The following is a 22,419-nucleotide window of genomic DNA, read 5'->3' on the forward strand; positions in this document are numbered from 1 at the left end:
AGCCCAGTGGAAGAGCACTTATATAGCATGCATGAGGTCCTGGGTTCAATCCCTACTACTGGAGATGGCGGGGGTGGGTGCTGGAATAGGAATAGGAAGTTAAGGAAGCAGGTATCCTATTTATAACAAGGAGGTAGCCTTGAGTGAGGTCATGTGGGGCAAAAAAATGTGAAGATGAGCAAATATTTGCTTTTTGTGTTCATGCCAAATGCCAACTGAAAAATAACCAGGAATCATCTATTTCCTTCTCTCTTTCTCTCTTATTAGGTTCTTCATACCTGCTGGATTCGGAGGGATTCCAGTTCCCTTTCTAGACGTGTCCGGAGTCGGTGCTCCAGCTGCTCACGTTTCTCACATGCTGCCTGGAGCTGTACAAGGGCCTGCTGCATCTTCTCCACCTTATCAACATACACTTGCTTCTTTTTCAACTGGAAATCCCAGATGGGAGATTTGCAAGATGGAAGGAAAGAGGAGGGAAACAGAGTCAGTTATGAAGCCCCCAAGTCCAGTCGTTTAGATCCCTTCCTGTCCTAGAGTTCAGCTCTAAAAAGGAATGAATGGCAATAAGGTCCTTTGTGATGCAAAGAAGGATACAAATCAGGAGCGCTTTTTAATCTCTTTATCCTTCTCAATGTCTTCCCTAAGTCTACTCCCCTAAGTATAGTGTGTCTTGGCAAGTTTTTCAGGTGCCCACTTAATGGATGTTCTCGTATCTGCTCTTCTTCACTCTCAACTGCAATGTTCTTGAGAAAGTATAGCTTATTTCACTTGTTAGGGTAGAGGTGTTAAAAAGGGGCTAGCAGGACTCTTTAGGGGAAAAGGTTTAATTTGGTATGAAAAAGAAACCCACCCCATTTTATACAGCTGTTCCATTTCCAGGTGGGAAAGTCAGCAACTACAAGGAGGCCAGAATTGTCTTTTTGTAGTCTGTCCCTGATAATTCCCAATATAATCCATCACTGCTCTTCTGGAAAGTTTCTTGTGCTTCTCAAAAGGGAAGCTACCATTCAATAGTTCAAGTTTTTAGTCTCCTCATTGACCAGGACTGCCCTACTCATTCTTTATTAAAAGGTCACAGATTACTTGAGATTTCTATCTCAGCCTGAGTCAATGACTCTCTACTGTGGCCTCTCAACTTTTTATTCTGGGACTTTCAAAGATTCCTAAAAATTCAAATCACTCAAACTATGCCTGAGTCAAACACAGTTCTTCATCTTTGCAAGTCTATAATTCATATCCAAAAGCAAAAGTTGAAACAAACTGTGGATAATAAAGTGAATTCTTTGTACCGATGTAATTTATAAGTAAAATCCTGGCTCCACAGTAAGGAAGTAAAGAGGAGGCCCTTGCAGTTCTTTAAACAAGAACTCGACACCCAAGAGGATAGAGGAAAGGATAGCCATGCCACCTTGTTCATGAAGGAACAGATTATGCTTCTCGAAATACCTGTGTGACACCCCTCAATGCTAATAAATCAACCAGTAGACTCTTTCTAAAGCAGAAATTCTTCCAAGTGGGGCACATCTGTCATCACTCTCATGGAAGCTAAAGTTAGGGAGATAGACCTTCACTGTTAAGACTACAATTGAAAATACTATCAATAACCTGAACTGAATTCAACCTAAATTGAATTCAGGAATTCAACTCTGACTTTTCAACAAATCTCCAAGCCCTTGAGCTACCTAGGTAGACAACTTCAATGTAAGAAGTTACCCACCCTACCAGCATTACCCATGTCCATTTAGCTGGGACCAAGGCAGCAGGACCAATCTGACTCGCCCACTGCAGAAACCGGACAACTCCTTTGTGGTCATGATTCCAATTTGCCACTCCCTAGAATTTCCATACAGACAGTACTGACATGTACCAGTGGGGATACACTCCTTGCATTAGACCTGCCCTCCCCCAAATTAGAATTGCTAAACTTTCTCCAGGTGGAAGGAAACCTAACTTATATTTTCCCACCAGACCTGTGTTATGCTTTGCCCAGGTAATTGGGGAAAAAAACCTTAATTTTATCTATCTATACTTTCTTGAAATTTCCTTTCATTCCAGGCTTCATTCAATCTAGTCTTGTAAACCAGTAGAGGCAAATTCTAAGCCTAGGTGTTTTTATCTATTAGGTCTTTTCCTAGGAAATAAAACAAACAAAATCATCATACTCTTTCTCTCAATAAATTTAAACTTTTCTTTCCTGGGATACATGACTATTTGTAACAACACTAAATAGGGCAACCAAAATTTTAAGGTCATGGATGCCTCTGCCTTCCTATTTGCAAAGCTTTGAATAATTGGACAGCAGGAAATATTCTCCATCCTTCACCTTTGGGGTTCTATAATCCTCATGAGCTATTTAAAGTTGAATCCATTTATTTGTGAATCACTCTGAAAACCCTAAGGGAGCAGTGAAACACTAATGTAGAGAATGTTAACCATAATTATGAAGGCTTACAGCAGTTATACTTAAAGGCAATTAAACTTAGATAGCATGCAGTTATTGCCTTGATGGTAAAGTACTGCAATGTAAGCTAAGAAAACTGAAAAATAAGCAATCAAGAGCCATGTGGATTTCTCCATGCTCTGCCTTTCTTGAAAAAGGAAACCTAAATATTGTAACAAAAACACCCCAGTAAGAGAAGTCACTGAGCCAACCACATGGAAGGGAAAATCAATAAAGGCCAAGGGAGTTCTCTGAGTGGGCTGAAGATGGTCATGCAGGTCAGACAAATTCCACAGAAGAGGCCACGAAAAAATCCCATTATGGTTTACCACTGGGATGATTCTCTACAAAGTACCAGGACTACTGTTGCCAGCATAATTCTTTCACCTCCTTTAAAAGAAGAAAAAGTACAGCTCACTCATAAACACCATGATCACCTAGTAAATACTTAGTGCCTAGATATATCAGTATAGAAAAGGACAACTCTAGCCAGGCATGGTGGCACATGCCTGTAATCCCAGTGGCTTGGGAGGTTGAGGCAGGAGGATTGTAAGTCCAAAGCCAGTCTCAGCAACTTAGCGAGGCCCTGAGCAAATCAGTGAGACCCTGTCTCTAAATAAAATATAAAAAAGGGCTGGGGATGTGCTTCAATGGTTAAGCTCACCTGGGTTCAATCTGTAGCACCAAAAAAATTTTTTTAATGAATAAATAAATAAAAAATAAGAAAAAAACATATAGCTATTCTCCCCCAGGAAGACACGAGACCTCAAACAGTTCAGGCAGCGGAGCTGAAGATATCCTAATAGTGCAAAGGTGTTCACTGGAGATGGAATTAGCAGCAACCACTAGGAGCTGCAAGCACATCATGTTCTTTCCAAAATGTCATGATTTGAGGGAATAATTCCACTTTATGACAAAAAAGTCTTCGCTTGTGGTCCACACAGATATACATAACAAAAATTTCTATTTGACAGCATAATGAAAGGTGAAGGATTTTACTCTTAGTTCTGCAATTAACAGCAACTTGCTTCCCTGTTCTCAGCTTCAGAGTTTCCATTTGTTAAAAGAAATGAAAACGTGGGGAGTTTCAGGAGTCGGAAAACCAAAAAGCTCAACAGCAAGCCAAATGCAGCTTTGGCCATGGAGTTACATTTTGTTGATGGCTGTCTTCCAGGTACAATGGCAAAGCTGAGCAGTTGCAATTGAACAGAAACTGCATGGTCCACAAAATCAAAACTATTTACTATCTAGTTTTTTACAGAAAAATTTTGCCAACTCTTGGAAAGGTTTTCAAACTGTATTCAGAGTCTTAGCATTTTGCTGAGGTGCAGGTGGTCACATTCAATGGCTCCTCTATTATGCATTTTATGCATTAGGGGGTTCTACCTACAACTTCATTTGAAAAGGACTGCCACAGCTGTGTGTGTATTTATATTCAATATTGTTGTGTGTTATCTGTCTTCCCTAGAGAATGGGTCTCCTACCTTATCTTCCTTCATCATCTTTTCATAATTGACGTATCAGTACGGTTCCCAAATAACTGGCTGTTTCACCCCTCGCTGCTTTGGGACATAATATTCTCTCTCTTCAAAATGACTTGGCCCATGAGGTTTCAAGAAGTTAAAAAAATAAATAAGACCCAGCTCCATGAAGCATCACAAGGAATCAAGGTGTTCTCTGTTCAAACTATTGCCATCATACTTTCCCTGTAAACATTTCTCAGTAAAACTTGATGTCACACACAGAGATAATCCAAAAAGACCTCTAAAGGTATTTGAACTCCTAAATGTTTTGTAAATCTGAGTACCCTTTATACCTCAACACTGACCACTGTCCAAGAGAACAAGGCAAAACAGCATCCTAGAATTCTATATAGGAACATTCTTGGAGATAAAAACAAAAGTTGTGCTTCGGTTTGTGTGTGTGTGTACATACAAAACTCAGACCATGTGATATGTATACTCTCCATAGGATCCTAGATGATTAATTTTTCTATGTCTTTAGTGTTCAAGGAAGTGAAGGTTCACTTGAAAATTCCCAAAGCCATGGTACTGGTTCAGGTCTTCATGTGGAAAATGGATTTTCAAAACCACAGATCACTCACTCCAGGTTTCTAATCAAGACTTGTAACTATGAGCCCCTTAGGAAGATTCCAAGTAAATCCATCATTTCAACCAAATTCCCCCATGGATATTCAGTGAATGGTGGAAATCATTCATTCATTAAATTTTTTTTACCAAATGCCAATTTTCAAAAACTTGTTAAAGACTCCCTTCCTTTCCTTTCCCTAAATCTATGTTCTCTCAATATGATTCCTCAAATTATTCTTACTCTTTGTCTTGATTTTTGGATCCACCTTCTCCCCCAACCCACCCACCCTACCATTACTGTGCTTCAAAGATCCAATCTATGATAGTTTGCTTTTGTTGCCTCTATACCAATGATTCTCAACCTGGGGTGAGTTCCACACCCATCCGCAGGTGACATTAAGCAATGTGCAGAGATATTTATGGTTGCTACTTGTGGATAAAAGCCAGGGATAATGATAAACATCACAATACAAGACAGTCCCTGCCTCCTACCACCACCAAAGATTTATCTAGTCTTAAATGTCCTTAATGCCAAGGTTGAGAAAATTTGCTCAACACTTTAGACCACAGGGCAGCTCCTTCATGCCACACTTTTAACAACCAATTATATTCACATTTTAATGTTCTCAAAGTGTCTTTAGTCACAGATCCCGAGCTGACTGCAAAATGTCTTAATGTGAAATTTAACATGCCCTAGGACTGCTTTCATCTTTCCCCCAAATATTATCCTTTTGATGGTTCAGTCAACACCACTTAACCCACTTTTCCAGTTTCAGAATCTTGGAATTATTGTTCTTCCCACTTTCCTTTGTCCACCATATCCAACTATTACTATGTCTTAATTCTAACCAACATCTTTCTTATTCTTTCATTTTCATAGCCAATATGAATAATTTAAAAGTCTTTATTTCACAACTAAATTATTACAATACCAACCTAACAGATCTTTCAGTTCTCTCTGTATCTATACACTCAGGTTGTGCACACATGTGCACATTCTATCAATGCATCTTATATTCAGGTGCTATAACAAACTTCCAGAAGTAGCATACCATGGTACTATCTTATTTAAGAGTAAAAGCAACTACTGTTAGCACATCCATTCCATTAATAATTATTAGATATTTACTATATCCAAAGCACCTTTACACCTCCTCCTATGCTTCTTTAGACCAAAGTCTATCTTTCTCATTTATATCTCAAAATGCTTAGTGCATTTCAATTCACTACCTAGTCTACTTTCACACTGTCCCTTTTCCAACTAAGGTATGGCCACTTAAAATGCCTTCAATGCTCTAGGTTCTTACTGCCTTAAAATTCTACCATGTCCATTATACAAATGATCAAACCTTATATCAGCCAGACCATTTCCTTATTCTTCCTCATAAAATCACTAAACTCTCCAAGAGTTCTTCCTTGAATAATCTTTCCTGAACCAGATTGCTGCTTTTTGTGAAAGCTTTTCATCATGAACACACTATAATCAGTCATTTTTAATATTTTACTCATGTGTGGATTCATGCATTCACCAGAAATTTACTGGATGCTTTTTATGTATTGGTCCTACTCTACCTTTGAGAGCAGCAGCAATGTAGTGGGAAGTAAGACAAAGTTCCTGCTCCACTGGAGTCAGTATCCCTTCAGTCATATAAGGGTAGGTCCCTACTATTTCCCTTGGTAGCTCTCTTCTTGTTCTAGTTCACTGCTCTATATTCTTGGTGACCAACTAATATTAAATAACTGTTACAGACAAGAACAAAAACCAGCATACTCTAGATTAGCTAAACATTGCAAATATACAAACAATAAACACACCTCCACAAATGTATTTACTTTGCTTGGACAAGTCAAGATAATTGTTTTAAATCATTCCTAACCAGAGATAAGTTTTCAGAAGGGAATCATAAAATCAGGAGAAAAAGCAGCATTAAGAATGGTGGAAATAGAACCTATTAAAGAATAAGGCAAATACTCTTGAGCTCAATCAATCATATTTTCCCATCACACTTCTGCAATAATTTGAACCCGTTCCCAAGCATTTGGCAGATTCCTTAACCCGCTTCTGACTCAGGAAAATCTGATCCCTGCAGTGAATACCACGTGATGGCAAGTCTTTCCTCCTTCCAACAACTGTGGGTGTCTTTCAAACTTATTTTTTAAAGGATAGCTATATACAAAATCACTTCTAGGGCTTCTAAAGTGAAACATTTGTCTCAGTCATTTGCAAGGAAGTGACTTAATCATTAACTCTTTAATTTATTCACTGGTGGACAGGGTTAGGTATCTTGAGTTTTCCCCTAGATTTATCACTAATTATATGGTCTAATCTGTCTATACTTTAATTTCCTAATCTGCTGAAAGATAAAACTTGCACGGTTCCTAGGGGCATATAATAAAATATCTGTAAATATTTTTAAAGGTTAAAAAATACAGAGAGGCAAGTAGAGGGGGTAAACTATTAATACTAGCTGGATGAACATCAACATATACAAACACTCCATCTGAAGGACATTGAGGCTAAGAGCACAGAACTAAGTCCAGTGCATTCATTGTGGCTGATTTGTCTCTTCCCTTCTATTTTCTAGTGTTTACAGTTTCATCAGCAGCACAAATTAACTGTACTTCCTTTGCTCCTCTCCTTCATATGACTAGTTCTATGTTGTTCCGTGACAGTCTTTGGTGATTTTAGTTTGATCTGATTTAGTCTTACCCTGGAGCCCTTGGCTCCAAGTAAGGGTTTACACTTAAGTAATTTGGTAACACTACTCTGTTGTTAGTATGCTGCTTCTGTTCATTGCCAAGAGACTGTGGTCCTCTGGTGGATATTAAAAGAATCGAAGAGCAAAATGCCACCTCTAAAAACTTGTTATATGGGAAACAGAGCTCATGTTATAAAGAAGACTAAAGAGAAATCCATAAGATTTCCAACTTGGGAATTTAAAAAGTCAGAATCATAAGACTGAAAGAATTGAGCTCAGAGAGGTCATTCCATCTCTATTTGGGATGGGGACATGATTTCTTTCTTTTTTGCTTGCTAGCATACTGGATAAAGTGACACCTACCACAAAGAAAATACACTGCCATAGATATGAGAAGTATCATCCTTTGATGAAATGCCCTTCAAATAATTCACAATTCCACAATTCATTAGCAGAACACCCTGGGAGATGCCAGGGTAGATACAAATTTTATCTGAATCCTATCAACACTCTAAATGCACACAGAATTCACACCCGCAGACCTTCTATCCAAATCTATAACCCATGATGACCACTGTGTAAGTTTTACCTACACCAACAATATCCTATTGTTTGAAATTTATTCTGGAGTATTAGACATCTAAATGTCTATGCCTAAGACATGTTTCTCTAATACTGGGAAGAAGACAAGGTATGGCATTAGGTCGATAGGTCTGGTAGCAGAATACTATGCATCTTTAATAATCCCACCCCCGCCAAAAAAGAGAAAAAACACATAAAGAAGTACCAAGGGACCTAGAAATAAGGAAGAAATATCAGCCTTAAGAATGGTGGAAATGGAGTAAAAGAAAATAAAGCAAGTTTGGGAGAACTGGGTGGAGTGGCAAAGGACTTTGCAAAATGCTCCCAGTACTCCAGCAAGAGCTAATGATGTGATGTCAAAATCATCCAGCAGCCACTTGAAGTTCAGAACAGGTTAACACTTGGGCCGCTTCTTCCTGAATCTCTATGGCTTTCATTCTAGTCTTAAGCCAAAGAACAAGGCTCACTGGATTCTTCTGCCAGCCCTCCCACATTCTGCTGTATCCCTTCCTGTGCACTCTCTGCTCAGTAACCCTCCCCCACCCAGCATCTTCCCTCTTTGATGTTGCCAAGGCCTTTTTCCCACCATCCCCAAAACAATTACCCAAGCGATGGCTTCAATTCTGGATTCTCATAAGACAGCAGCCAGCCAGAAGCCTGGGTTGCCTTTAGCCTTGTGAGAGGATATGCCAGGCATCCGTCGAAACTCTCCAGTGAAGTTAAATTGGTAGGGGGTGGGGAGACTCTCTTTGAATGAGAGAATACCATGGTTGCTGTAGGACACAGAGCTCTTTTGACTTGGAGTTTAATGAGCCTCCACTTCAATAGGACCTACGTGTTCCGAAAGATAAGGGTGAAGACGGAAAAGTACCATTTACCTCGTTTGGCTGCCTGCTGTACAGGCTGTAGATTGGTGTCAAGGCATGGATCACAGTGATTCACCAAAAACAGGTCTATCCCCTCCCCAGCAAGATACCTCCCTGGTTGTCAGCAGAGTTGGGTCCATGAAAGAATCAACACTGAAATCTGAAGAGAATGGAAGTTGTGTTTATAAGAGAAAGGTTCTCTGTGAGCCTGAGACCACATTTCTGTATAGGGCTTGATGATTGCAGAGAACCGCAGACAAGGGACTTAATGGGATTAGAAGGATGGAATGAATTTCAGGGAAGCCATCTAAATGAGGCCTTTCTAGAGAGGAAGACATAAATGAACACAAGGGCCCTTGAACCAATGAAGTAGCTATAATCTTTCCCTGACCATCTTGATGCAATGAGAACTAGTCACCTGAGTGACCCTGAACTTGGAAAGCTGAGAAAACATTCCCCATGCAAAAGGCCCATTTTGAGAAATTTCCCTTAATTATGATTTACTAAGTAGACTAGAGAGGTTCTCACTGGAAGAACTTCGAAGGCCTGAGAAAAAAGGGAAGTTTGTGGTTGCCATTTGTGAGCCATAACTAAGTTATGTGTTTATCTTGGACATAGGCAGATCATCGAGCATATCTTTCTGCCTCCAAGCATGGCCTTCCTCTCCATCAGAGAGATAATGCTTGTACTCATGAATACCCTTGTTGTTTTAGAAATGCTCACTGATATTTTGTGTAGGAACCACAATGAAGACCCTTTACCAGTTCTGTTCCAGAGCTATACACACTTTAAATACCTCCCTAATATTCCGTCCTTGAAAATTTTAACCCAGAATGACAGAGACCTAATGGTAACTGAGTCACAGCAGAAAAGCAAAATTTTGCTTAACAATTTCTACATTTGAGGATGATAGAAAGGAAAATTTTCCTTTGAACATATGGGAAAGACAGGACAAACACCACCCAGGAGCAAATCCAGCTCTGATAGGCTGCTAAAAACAAAGCAAAAACACAAGAACTAGTCTACTTTTCCCCAGACACGATTTTGCAAACCTTTATAAGAGATATGATCTGGCTTCAGTGTGGAAGATGTCATGTGGCCTCTGAGATTGCACTGGGTAGAGGCAGGGCTGTGAGCCTACTCTTCCAGTCAAAAGTTCCACCTCCTTTAGCAACAGCAATTCAGAATTCCCCAACAATTTGAAACCATAGGAAAGTACAAGTTGGATGAAGACTAAAAAATTAACAATAATTGATGAGCTCATTTGAGGTATTAGACAACATTCATTCAATCCCAGCCAATATTTAGAACTTCTTTAAATTGTAAAGCTACATATTTTGGGGCAAGTCCCTGGAAAACTACTAGAAAATCTCGGGAACAAATGCCCAGAAAAGCCTCAGAAGTCTGAAGCCAGATATATATTTCAGGCAACTGTTTCCGCGAGGGTTGCTCAGTGGGAACTACAGATGAACATCTTCTTCCTACACACATATTATTTCCATGAATAACAACCAGTTACCACTGTATCCTCAAACAATGAAAACCAGGAAGGCTGCAGTATTTTGCCCGTTTATCTCCAACTGGACGAGTACCCTTCCCAGACAGGCAGCAGGGTTATATATACACCATAATCTCAAAGCAGTTTGGACAAGTTTCTTATAGTCTTTTGAAAAGCGAGGTCTAAAGGGTAAAACAATGGTAAAGTGGTAGAGGCCAGGGAGGGTACTGGAGAGGCAGGGATAGGGTTAATGGGTACGAGATAAGAGATAAGAGAAATAAATACTGGTGGTCCCTTACACAGAGGGTGAGTACAGTTAACAATACTGTATTGTATAATTCAAAATATCTATAAGAGAGAATTTTGAATGGTCTCATAACAAGGAAATGCTATGTGATCGAGACGATGGATAAGCTAAATATCCTGAGCTGAGTGATAACACAATGCATAAAATGATCAAAACATCACACTATACCCCCATAAAGATGTACTATTACCTGTCAATAAAAAGGTAGTTTTAAAAAGATGCAGAGGTTGCTAAATCTGAACAAGTGCCCACATTTTCTTTTTGGGAGTTGAACCAAAGGATGATTCAGACAGGGAGATAGGCAGCAGGGTCTAGAGAAGGAAGTCATGAGACACCAGTTTTATTCCTGGCTTTACCCAAGACCTGCCATGTGACCATCAGCAAGCTACTTCTCAGCAGGTCTCTTAGTGTACCCTTTTCTAAAAGAATATAGTCTTACTGTAGTCTATAATTTTCTCTGGAATTCCCTTGCAAATAAATAAATAAATAAATGAGGGAAGGGAATATATGAGGTGTACTGAAGGACTAAAGGGTGTGTTAAGCTCCTTAGACCCAGACATTTGGCAAATGCAAAACTTCCTCACTTTCCATGAAGCAAACTGGCATATTTATGAGTTGGACAACCAATGAAGCAAGACTTTAACTTCATTTTATACAACCTGAAGTTAACAATCAATCAGGCTAAAGGATATCATGAATTAGGTGGCATTACCTCCTGGTAAATTATGAGCCCATAGCCCAACCACAGCAAGCATTTTAAAACCCAAAAAGGAAAGCAGAGGAAGCCTGCAAGTCAAGAGATATCCAGGAACTAGAACCATTCTTACTGAGGGACAGGAAGCAGACAATGAATAAAAGCAGGACAGATACCTCACATACAACAGCCAGAATGCTATTTGATCCCTAACACTTTAATTTTGTTTCAGGTTTATAAAGCTTTCAACTTATTATAATGGAGGCATTTTTCCTTTACAACTGTATAAACTTTAGCATAGAATTTAGTGAGATACAAAAATTGTTTAACCAAGTTACAAAGATCTTTAACATCAATGTTTGCTGGAACATATCCATTCCCAGAAATGCAAAGCATCTAGGAGTTAGTAGTACTCTAGTACAATGTCAACTGACTTCCAAGGTTAATCAATGGACAGTCCAACAGCAAAGTTCCCTCTATTTGACATGAATAGTTTAGTGTTGCAGTCAAGTAACATTTCCACCAAGACTGATAAGATACATTAATTGTATGCTTCATAGTTTTGGGGCTCCACTAATAACTGACAAATTCACCCCCATCACATAACTACATGCTAAAAACTAATCATTAAGCCACAGCAAAGATCATGGTCAGTACATTCTCCTGACATAAATTGGGTCTTATCCTATCCCAAACTTACCAAGGCTACTTATTTTCCCAAACAAATATGCCAAGTCCAACAGCAAAAGATATGACCATGAAGATGCACTTTTGACCTAAGAGGGGGACTTAGGACTAAGAGGGAACTTATTTCCCACTAAGTGTGAGGATACAAGGACCATTCTCATTTCAAGATCCTTGGAGTACCTTAAAATATCTGGAATCATTTTCTGGTTCTTCCAAAAAAAAGTCTTAAAGCACTCTAATATATATCTCACAAGCAGGATTAAGTATATAGTAAAACTTGGAGTGTGAGGGCAGTCATGTTATTATATAAGTGAATGGAAATAGCCCCGTGATCCTAGTGATTTCCTATTCTGTAGCAAAAGAGAAACTTGCAAGCAAAGAGAAAAGACTTCAAAGTCCACTCACATCAGCACAACTGTTAACTAGAAGCAGAAGATGATCCATTCTTGTTGGAAGATTGCACAAGTTGCCAGTTCACCAAGATGGTAGCCCAGTGCTCTTTTTTTCCCATTTCTCACACCCTTAGACTGACATGCTACCTGAGAAAAACATACCTCTTCTTCCAGCTTTACCACCTTGGCCTGGGCATTGCTCAGGGCCTGATCTCGGATTTCAATGTGTCGCCTTTGGTCCTCGTTGGTAGAACGGGCAGTGGCCAGCTCCGCTTCCAGCTTCTCCTTCTCCCGCTGGCTTTCTTTATCTGTGAAGACATGAAACATCAGGACTTCCATCCCAGAGCTGGCTCAAAACCTTATGTGAGCAAAATCGAAAAATTGGACCCATTTGACATGCTACTCTTCTAGCACAGAGATTAAAGAACCACTATACCCAAGATCTAGACTATCACACTGACTCTACCACTAACTTTCTGTGTAAATTAAGAAAAGTCACTTAATGGTCTTTGTGCAGAAGTAGTGAGAAAGTGGATGCAAAAGTCATAAAAAGTATAAAGCATTATACAAAAAAGGATAAATACATATACACATATATAGGAAGAGAAAATTAGCTGTTTCAATTTTTTTCTTCAAAATGTTCTTGCACTGAAAAAAGAGCAATTGAGCCCAATAAAATTGTCCCCATTGTTTCCTCATCACAGTATATTAAATAGATCTAAAAATGATATTTCATAGCCAGGCATGGTGGTACATGCCTGTAATCCCAGCATCTCAGGAGTCTGAGGCAGAAGGATCTCAAGTTCAAAGCCAGCCTTAGCAATTTAGCAAGGTCCTAGGCAATTTAGCAAGATCCTGTCTCTAAATAAAATCCAAAAAGGGCTGGGGATGTAACTCAATGGTCAATTGAGTATTTCCGGTTTAAATCCCCAGTAGTAAAAAAAATGATATTTCATAACGTGGCTAAAATGTCAAATCCCACCCTTTACACACTAACATTTTTTTTCCTAACTGAGATGAGGTCTATTTGACAACACATCATCTCCAGGGAAATCCTAATCCAAAACCATCCCTAACATAGCCCACTTTATCTCAGAATCTGCTCCTCTTGGAAAGTCAAGGTCTTTAAACAGTGAGTGAGATAAAACTAGAAGCCATGCTATGCTCTTTCCCACTCTTTCTCCTGCAGCATAGACTGGGTGTGGTGGGATTGTCAGAAACAATAGGGAGGAGTTAGAGGGAAAACATCAGGATCAGAAACATCAGGATCAGAGGAATACAGGCAAACGTTTCACCCCCAAAATATCCTCTACTTGAGACTCTTCTTTTCTGATGAGTTAACAGTTAAGTCTATCAGAGTTCAAAAGTTTAAATTTTTTTTAAAGTAAGCTGATATACCTGGGTACTTGCATATATATATATATATACACACACACATGCCATGTATATATATGTATATACATACATATGTGTATGTGCGGGTATAGATACAATATAGGACTTTAGAATGAAAGACTTTAAAATTATGGTATTTACCAGTAAATGAATGGAAATAGAGAATACCATGCTAAGTGAGATAAGCCAAACTCAGAATTTCACTGGTTGGATGCTTTCTCTCATATACATAAGTCAGAGTGAAATAAAGGAAATGGGGAGGGAAGGATAGGATAACACAAAGAACCAATCAAATACAAATTAATAGATGAGTAAAAGGAAGTCTAGAAGAGTAGAGGAAGGAGAATGGGCGAGGGGAGGGAGGACAGGAGGGAAAAGCGGGAGGGGAAAGGGGAGGATCATGAACTGAAACAGATTTCCAGGCATATATTACTTTGTCAGGATGAACCCAACTACTATGTATAACTATAAAGCTCAAATAAAAAATAAAATTAAAAAAAAAGAATGAAAGAGTTTAGTGGGCCCATAATGATCTTTTTGGCTTGGATTTTATAGAGAGCTCAGGCAACACCTGTATCATGAGGACTGAAAAAATATCTATAGATGGATACAAGTTGTGCATTCTAATAAATTATACAGGTTTATATTTAGTCTCTAAACAAAACTCATATTTTGGTCCATACATTATTCTTACCTCAACTGCCTTTTTATATTGGCTGTCCCTTTTTCTAGTACCCATAGCTGATCAGAACACTTGAATATTCCACTGGAATTGATTCTCACTGAATCTCAATAAGGCAATTCTTATCACTCCCAAATAGATTCTATTGCTTGGTCCTAACTTTAGGTGTCTGTTATTCATAAGAGCTCCTGAAAGTGTTGATTCTATTAGTTCAATGGTTAGTCACATTCAGGAGTAGATTAACATATATATATATATATGCAATACATAAACCACTAAGGAGTCTCATTAAGAAGGATAAGTGAGGGCTGGGGTTGTGGCTCAGTGGTAAAGCACTTGCCTGGCATGTGTGAGACCCTGAGTTCAATCCTCAGCACCACATATAAGTAAATAAATTAAATAAAGGCCCCTTGACAACTAAAAATATTTTTAAAAAAGTAAAAAAAAGAAGGATAAGTGAAAGATATAAGAACTGAATGGGAGAAAGAATCACAGAAGTAGAGAAAATTAAAATAACCCTAAGAATGTTCTTTTGACACTGTTTAAATAAAAATGAACATCTGGCTGAAGTGGTATGCTTTTTTCTGAGAATACATAATCTGCTAAAATCTGTACCAAGAAATGAAATAACAAAATGAAACGATGTTTATCTTAGTCATGCAAGGATGGTTCAATAAATATCCCAGTCCTGAAACTTTTTTGAGAAGTTTAAACAGGATCAAGATTCTAGCCCTTACCATTCCTTAATTTTGTTGACTTGAACATTTCAGTTAATCCAACTGTCAACAATGTCTTGATTTCCCTTCATTTAAAACAAAATAACAGGACCTCAGTTCTCTGTTGTGGCATACAAGTAACTTAGAAGTCACCACTCTGTCCTAACAAAATTAAAAAGCTGAACAAACTGAAATATCAACAACTTTACTTAGATCCATCAGAGAAGTAAGTTCACAAGGCAAACTTCTGTCCTCAAAATTGGAGAGACAGACAGGTGGATACAGAGAATCACAATTTACCAGATTAGAATTGCATGAGCAGGAACCTGTGGAGGAACCAGTAGAGAATTAGGAAAACCTGGACTATAATTGATGACTTGCTGGAGGCTTGGTGTGGACAAACCTGAGAGGTAACTCCAGAGACCCAGTCATAATGGAACTTCTATGCATTTGTGAACTTTTACCTCTAGGAGCTTGACCAGGTTCTCACAGTGAAGATCAGACCCGCAATGAAGAATGATAAAATTATGGCATTTGTAGGCAAATGGTCGAAATTGGAGAATATCATGCTAAGTGAGATAAGCCAGTCTCAAAAAACTAAAGGACGAATGATCTCGCTGATAAGCGGATGAGGACATATAATGGGGGGCGGGAGGGGCTAGCATTAGGTTTAGGGTTAGGTTTAGAGTTAGGCTAAGGAGAGCGGTAAGAATGAAGGAAAGAAGGACTGTATAGAGGGAAAAGAGGGGTGGGAGGGGTGGGGGGGAGGGGAAAAATAAAATAAACATCATTACCCTATGTAAATGTAAAAAAAAATAAAATTTAAAAAAAAAGATCAGAGAAAAATTACCTTGTGTTATCAGCAGAGGAAGGGGAAAGTAACCATTATGAAATATGCCACAGCATTCTGTTTTTCTTGAAAAGACTTACCCTTAAGAGGAACTACTTAGCTCTGCCTAACCTATTGGAATTTTTTTCCAGATCCTAACCCAACCTGGGATAGAATAATACCCAACTCCAGCCTGTTCAAGCCTTCTGCATGAGAGAAGAAAATACCCAACTCTAGCCTCTCTGGCCATCCTGCAACCTTCTTAGGGAGGGAACAACTGAGAAGCACTCATGAGTTTTACAATTCAGAGGCACAAGCCTACTAAAAGAGTGAGACCTAATCATAGAACTAGAGAACATTTCCCTTCCCCCTCCACCTTACCACCACATCAGAGAGGCATACTATCCTCAGAACAACCATACATGGCATGTATTATTCAAGCATATATTTACCATGGTACCTCTTACCCCATGCAGCATGTCTGCTATTTAATAATGACAACAAAAAAATGACAAGACATTAAAAGGCAAAACAGTTTGAAAAGATCAAAACCAGAGCCAGATAGGCAAGAACGCTAGAATTATCAGATCATGAATTTAAAACAACTATGATTCATATGCTAAGGGTTCCAATGGCAAAAGTAAACAGCATGCAAGAATAGATGAGTAATGTAAGTAGAAAGATAAAAATTCAGAGAAAGAATAAAAGCTTCTAGAGATTAAAATGGAGGTAACAACATCTTATTTAACCTCATGATATTTGTTAAGGATCAAATGAGATAATGAGTTTATTTAAATGAAAGACGCATCAGAAGGCAAAAAGAAACACCAGAGGAACTTCCTCCATAAAGAGAATCATCATTATCTCATGACTAATAATGAAAAGGAATCTGCAGCTTCAAAATATGCCTTTTTCCAGGAATGGTGGTGCAAGCCTGTAATCCCAGCAACTGGGGAGGCTGAGGCAGGAAGATCACAAGTTCAAAGCCAGTCTCAGCAACTTAGCAAGACGCTTAGCAAGATCCTGTCTCAAAATAAAAAATAAAAATTGCTAGGAATGTGGCCCAGTGGTTAAGTGCCACTGGGTTCAATTTGCAGTACAAATACACACACACACACACACACACACATATATAAAATGAATATATACGCCTTTCATTGAGATGTGACAGATTCGTTATACTAATTTTTAGAATGAGAAGGTTGAGACTCACTTGACCTATGTTTCCAAATTTAGGATTACATTATAGCTACGGGGGACCATGACATAAGTAGTTATGCCTTTCTAGGTCCCTCTCCTCTTAACTAGGACAGCTCTCTCACCAGAAACTCAGGTAAGTAGTTTGGATTTGGATTTGGAGGTTGAGTGTCCTTTTCCTCAAGACCTTGAACCTTAAGAGAAACTTCCACAAAGCAGCCTCACCCTACCTTCCCACTGTGACTTTACATACATCTGTCTGAGCAGATGTACCTTGGAAAGAAATGTACATTTGTTGCTTACTGTGTACCAAGTATTGTACTGGCCTAATCCTCAGAACAACCATACAAGACAGGTATTATTCTCTTCTCTATTTTGCATATGAGGAAACAGATTTGGAGAGCATGACTAACATAAGGACCCACAATTGGTAAATAAGGAGTGGAGCTCTCATTTAAGCCCAACTTATTCTATACTCTTTCTACTATACCCGACTGACTTCTGGGTTGAGTTGGTTTGGACTCTCTGGGATTGCTGAACCACGCACCCCAGAGAGACTTTTCAAAAAGGCTTGCTTTCTTTCTGCCATAGTTCCAACCATGCAGGGCCCTGTTGATATCCAAAGGTAAAAGAAATAAAGGAAGCCAAGAGTCATGCTCTCTTCCCTGTCTAGTTCTAGAGCTATTTGACAGTCTCTCACCCTGCTGATAAGGTAGTTTGATGTAGTAAATTACCACATTTTATAAAACTGTAGCAGAGCTCCTAGGACACCTGAAATACCATCTCTACACAGAGAGGAGTGCAAACTATCAGATCCAGGGCAAGAATCCATATGTTTTGTTTTGTTTTGCTTTGTTCTGGGAGGCTGCCACCCTCTTTCTGTCACTGAACTAGCTTCCAGGGCAACCGTGACACCACAAAAGCAACTTCACAACAATTCACACTGGGCATCGATGACACCAGAAAAACGACATTCCTTGATCTAAGACTCCTGACAAAGGAACAGGAGGCAAAAAGAAAAAGAGGAAGAAAAACTCTGTTCTGAAGCCAGAGCACAACAGAGCAACCCAGGCAGGGAGGGGAACTTTGTAAATGAAGATCAAACAAACTTGTAAAAGCTGACTGGAAGCTACACAGAATAACTTGAAAGGGTCATGGGAGGCCCAGCAAAGATGGAAGATTGACAAGTCCCCACCAAGCACAAGTACAGCAGGGGCTGCACTGGGGGAGAACGAGATGGGGGGAACCAACTTTGGGCATCTGCAGAAACGAGGGCATTCATCTGTTTCCTCCCAGCTTACTCTCCCTGTGGACTCAATCTATTATGAAGTTTTATTGCTGCTTTTATTATGGCAATTGGAAAGAATTAGGCATTGTCTAACTGGGTGGAGTTCATTAGGGACCGATAAAGAAGAGGATTAATTCATCATCAGGGTCCTAGGAGTATTTTCAGACAAAGGAAACTCTATTCTGAGGAAGACAGAGTTCTGCCTGCCCTATACCCTTCAATTCTGCAACAGGAGTCACTAGTTCAGGCCATAGCCTCTAGCTACCCTTGTGATCTGCCAAAGTGTGATAGGATACAATACTAAGTGTTTAACTAAGGAAGCCCCAACTGCAGGTTAGGTATTTCAGACACTAATCATCAATTCTGCATGTTAATATCATCTCTACCAGAGCCAGTATAGAAAACCTTCTAAGAAATCCCTTCAACAGTAAGGGATCCTGTGCTCACTGAGGTCCTCGTGGCAGGGATTCCAAGAGGTTTCTCTGGTTTAATACAGAGGAAGCCATTTAATATGATTAGATATTGTAGCAAGCTGACTTCTTGGTCTAGAAGGAATAGAATAGAATCTTCCAATTTGATGTTTGACCAGGTTTAAGAATCCCTAGATGACATTCACTCTGTCCTGGCTGTTCTCAAAAGCTAAAGAGAACTGGGCAACCATTTCACACACCTTGCTCCCATCTGCCATTCATAACCACTTCTAGAGCTTTCAGACTTACTTTTTGCAAAGAGCTGAGAGATGGTTTTCCTGGTATCCTCGGACCCTTCATACTCCTTTTCCGCAAGCTGCTTGTTGGCCGTCTCTAGACGCTCTGTGGAATTTGAAGACAGTCAACAGGGCCCCAAATACAAACTACCAAGCACATGTTTGCCCTCTTAACTACTGACCTTCAGCAAAACAAATCTGCATCTTCTTGTCACGTAGGAATGGGTGACACAAACAGAGATTAACAAACAGGAATTCCAAAACAATAGCAGGGAATAAGGGGGTAAGGACTTAACACTTTCACTCCTCATGGCCAAAATATAGACGTAGAATTGTACATTCAATGAAATACTCCATCCCTGAATATATAAAGATGACTTTCATTAACCAGAAAAAAAAAGCATCACAGTTCTGTCAAGTTCTTAAAATCATGTAATGTTAAAGCTAGAAAGGGACCATGACAACATCTAGTTAAATCCCTTGATTTTACAGATAAGATAACTGAAATCCAAAGATAGAAAATAACATTGCCAAGGGCAGCAGTTTTAAAGGTACTGATGGTGATTTAAAGTAGAAACATTTGCCAGCATCTTTGATATCATCAGGTGAAGGTAAAAATAAAAGAAGGGAGTGAGCCCTAGAAATAACAAAGGGAATCACTATTTCAAGTTTGCACAGTCCAAAGACATGCATCTGCAAGACCTACAAAGGAATAGAGGTTGCACCAATCGTGGGGGTGGGCTAGGTGAGTCCAGGTTTATCAGGAAGAATTGGTGCTTGATTAACTGACTAGAAGGCCAGTCAGGTACATCTCCCCACTAAAGACTAAGCAAGCTTGAGATCAAATACTATTGCAGTCTCTCTCTCTCTCTCTCTCTCTCTCTCTCTCTCTCTCTCTCTCTCTCACACACACACACACACACACACACACACACACACACACACACACATCTAGCCTGGTAGAGGCCCTACAACTTACCATTGACCACACCAAGGGGTTGGATGACCCCAAAGAGCTTGATCAGATCCTCGTCAGCCCTTCCCATCACCACCTTGCAGCTGCCCCATAAATACACAGATAGGCCCATTGGATCCCTTACCTCTCAGATCCCTGTTGAAGTCATGCATCCTCCGAATCTCGCCCTCTAGCTTGTTCCTCATGGCTTTCTCCAGGGCCTCTCTTTTGGAGGACGATTTCACCAGGTTCTCATATGCCTCCGAGACTCGCTGGATTTCTGTCTCCACCTGAACATAAAAAAACAAAAAAGGTGGTAATGATAAGAGGTTGATAGGGAAGAAGGTCTAAAAACATATATGAAAAACCTCAGTGACAGTTTGTCCCAGAGCCTACAGACAGCCATGTTGCAAGAAGAACACAGTCAGAAAAGTTTCAAGGAAGACATCCCAAGTTCAATGGTAAGTTTGGTAAGTATCTCATTGTTTCACAAGACTTCCTTATGTTTTAAATATATATAAAATTGTATTTATATACAATGTCTGCCTTCAGAGAAGGTGGTAGGATAGAATAAACTTCATAAATAGCATTAAAAATTATTTTAACTTCTGAATAAATATTTCTTGATTTTGAAAATATTAATAATAATGTATATAATGTCGGAGCATACAAAGGGCTTTCACATGTTTACTTCAATTTGTCCTGTTATCTACCTAGTGGAAGCAATAGGCCCTAAAAATCTAAAACTTCAACTTCATTTTTAAAACATTTAATCAAGGGTCAAATAGTAATAAGAACTAGTTAAAGCACTGTGGTGTATGAATGTGAATGAGAACATTCTCTGTGTCCTCCAGGAGCTTTCAATCTAATCAAGTCAAGGAATATAGGGCAACATGCAGTTTTAGGAAAAGGTGGCACACCCTGTAATCCCAGAGACTCAGGAGGCTGGGGCAGGAGGATTACATGTTTGAGGTCAGCCTGAACAACTCTGGTGAGACCCCGTATTAAAATAAAAAGGGCTGGGGATGTGGCTCAGTGGTAGAGCGCTTGTCTGGCATGCACGAGGCCCTAGGTTTGGTCCCCAGCACCAGAGAGAGAGAGGGAGAGAGAGAGAAGAAAAGTAGGAGTGCTATAAAACACAGAGAAGGAAGAAATTATTCCTGATGTGGGGAGGAGAACAATTTCAGGGAGGAGGTAGCATTTAGAGTCAGATTCTCAAAGCTGGGTCAGATTTCAATGGGCAGAGGTGAGGGGAAGGGTATTCTATTCTGAGTGAGCAAATGCATTCCCAGAATGACCAGTAGCCTCATTTGGCTGGACACTGTGGGGTACACAGAGGGAAGCTGGCAAGATACGGCTGTGAAGATAGATTGGAGTCAGATCATAAAAGGCTTTTAATGCTAGGCATTTGGACTTTATCCCATAGTCAGTGGGAAACCAGTACAGATTTTTGAACAGAAATTCATGATTAGAGTTGTGTTTTATGACATCCCTGCAAATCTCGTAAAATGAAAAAAAAAAGAAAAAAAAAACACAAAGACAAAAGGTCTTGTCCTGAATCCACCAGAATCAGGAAGAAAAAAAGAAATAAGACTCCAGAGTCTTTCTGTAACCGGTATAGCTCCACTGCACATGTAATAACCACAGAGATTATTTGCATATGATTTGTATAAGACAAATACATCCCATGGCCTATTAGGCAATTTTCAAATTAAGTCTGATTCCTGCAATCATTCTGCGTTCCTTCTTAGTTTTCCACTGGACTCCTTAACAAAGCTCAGGGTGCTTTATGGGGAGAAATACCAGGCCACCAGAGGGAGAGTGGGGTGAAAGGTAGGGTTACCAAACAACTCAGATTCGACCTGCCCCCATCTCCAAAATCCTGCCTGAGACAGGGCTGCCTACAAATGAGGCTTATACCACTGAAAAGAGCAGACTTGAAAGTGCTTTTCTCCTTGCAGATGGCACCGAGATAGCAGCACAGAAGGTGAAAGCTAGTGAATGGCATTTAGAGACAAGATCTGTAAGGCCTGTGTCTGATGAAGCTTTTGCATGAAATTCAAGTGCTAGGTAGAGAAAATAAACATTTCCATTTGAAAGAGCAGGCTTGGTGCTGGACTGCTCTGGGCAGTCTGGAGGGAGGGAGTGAGGCTTCCAGGTTCCACAGTATGCAACACCTGGAAGGCAGCTGTAACTTCACTCTAGGTGTTTAGACTGTTGTTGCAAGTTCTGGTACTAATTCTTCCCCCAGGCCCTGTGGAGATATGTACTCTTCATGCATTAGTCATCTTTTCATTGCTGTGACCAAAATACCCAACAAGGGCAACTTAGAGGAGGAAAAGTTTATTTGGAGCTCAGTTTCAGAGGTTTAGTCCATGGTGTCCAACTCCATTGCT

At 39.6% G+C, this 22,419-nt stretch overlaps 1 protein-coding gene across 5 annotated transcripts in view; it reads right to left on the reverse strand.

Annotated features, from left to right (window-relative positions):
* Positions 1-22,419, reverse strand: part of Amot (angiomotin) — a 64,797-nt gene that overhangs the window by 14,239 nt on the left and 28,139 nt on the right. For all 5 annotated transcript variants that reach the window (XM_047536032.1, XM_047536033.1, XM_047536031.1 and 2 more), the window contains 4 exons: positions 20,169-20,313; positions 19,082-19,174; positions 12,418-12,563; positions 279-428 (listed from right to left, as the gene is read on the reverse strand). In XM_047536032.1, coding sequence (XP_047391988.1) covers positions 279-428; positions 12,418-12,563; positions 19,082-19,174; positions 20,169-20,313 — 534 coding nt within the window. The remainder of the gene's footprint in view (positions 1-278; positions 429-12,417; positions 12,564-19,081; positions 19,175-20,168; positions 20,314-22,419) is intronic.

Source organism: Sciurus carolinensis, chromosome X, assembly GCF_902686445.1.
Source record: "Sciurus carolinensis chromosome X, mSciCar1.2, whole genome shotgun sequence".
NCBI classification, from domain to species: domain Eukaryota; kingdom Metazoa; phylum Chordata; class Mammalia; order Rodentia; family Sciuridae; genus Sciurus; species Sciurus carolinensis.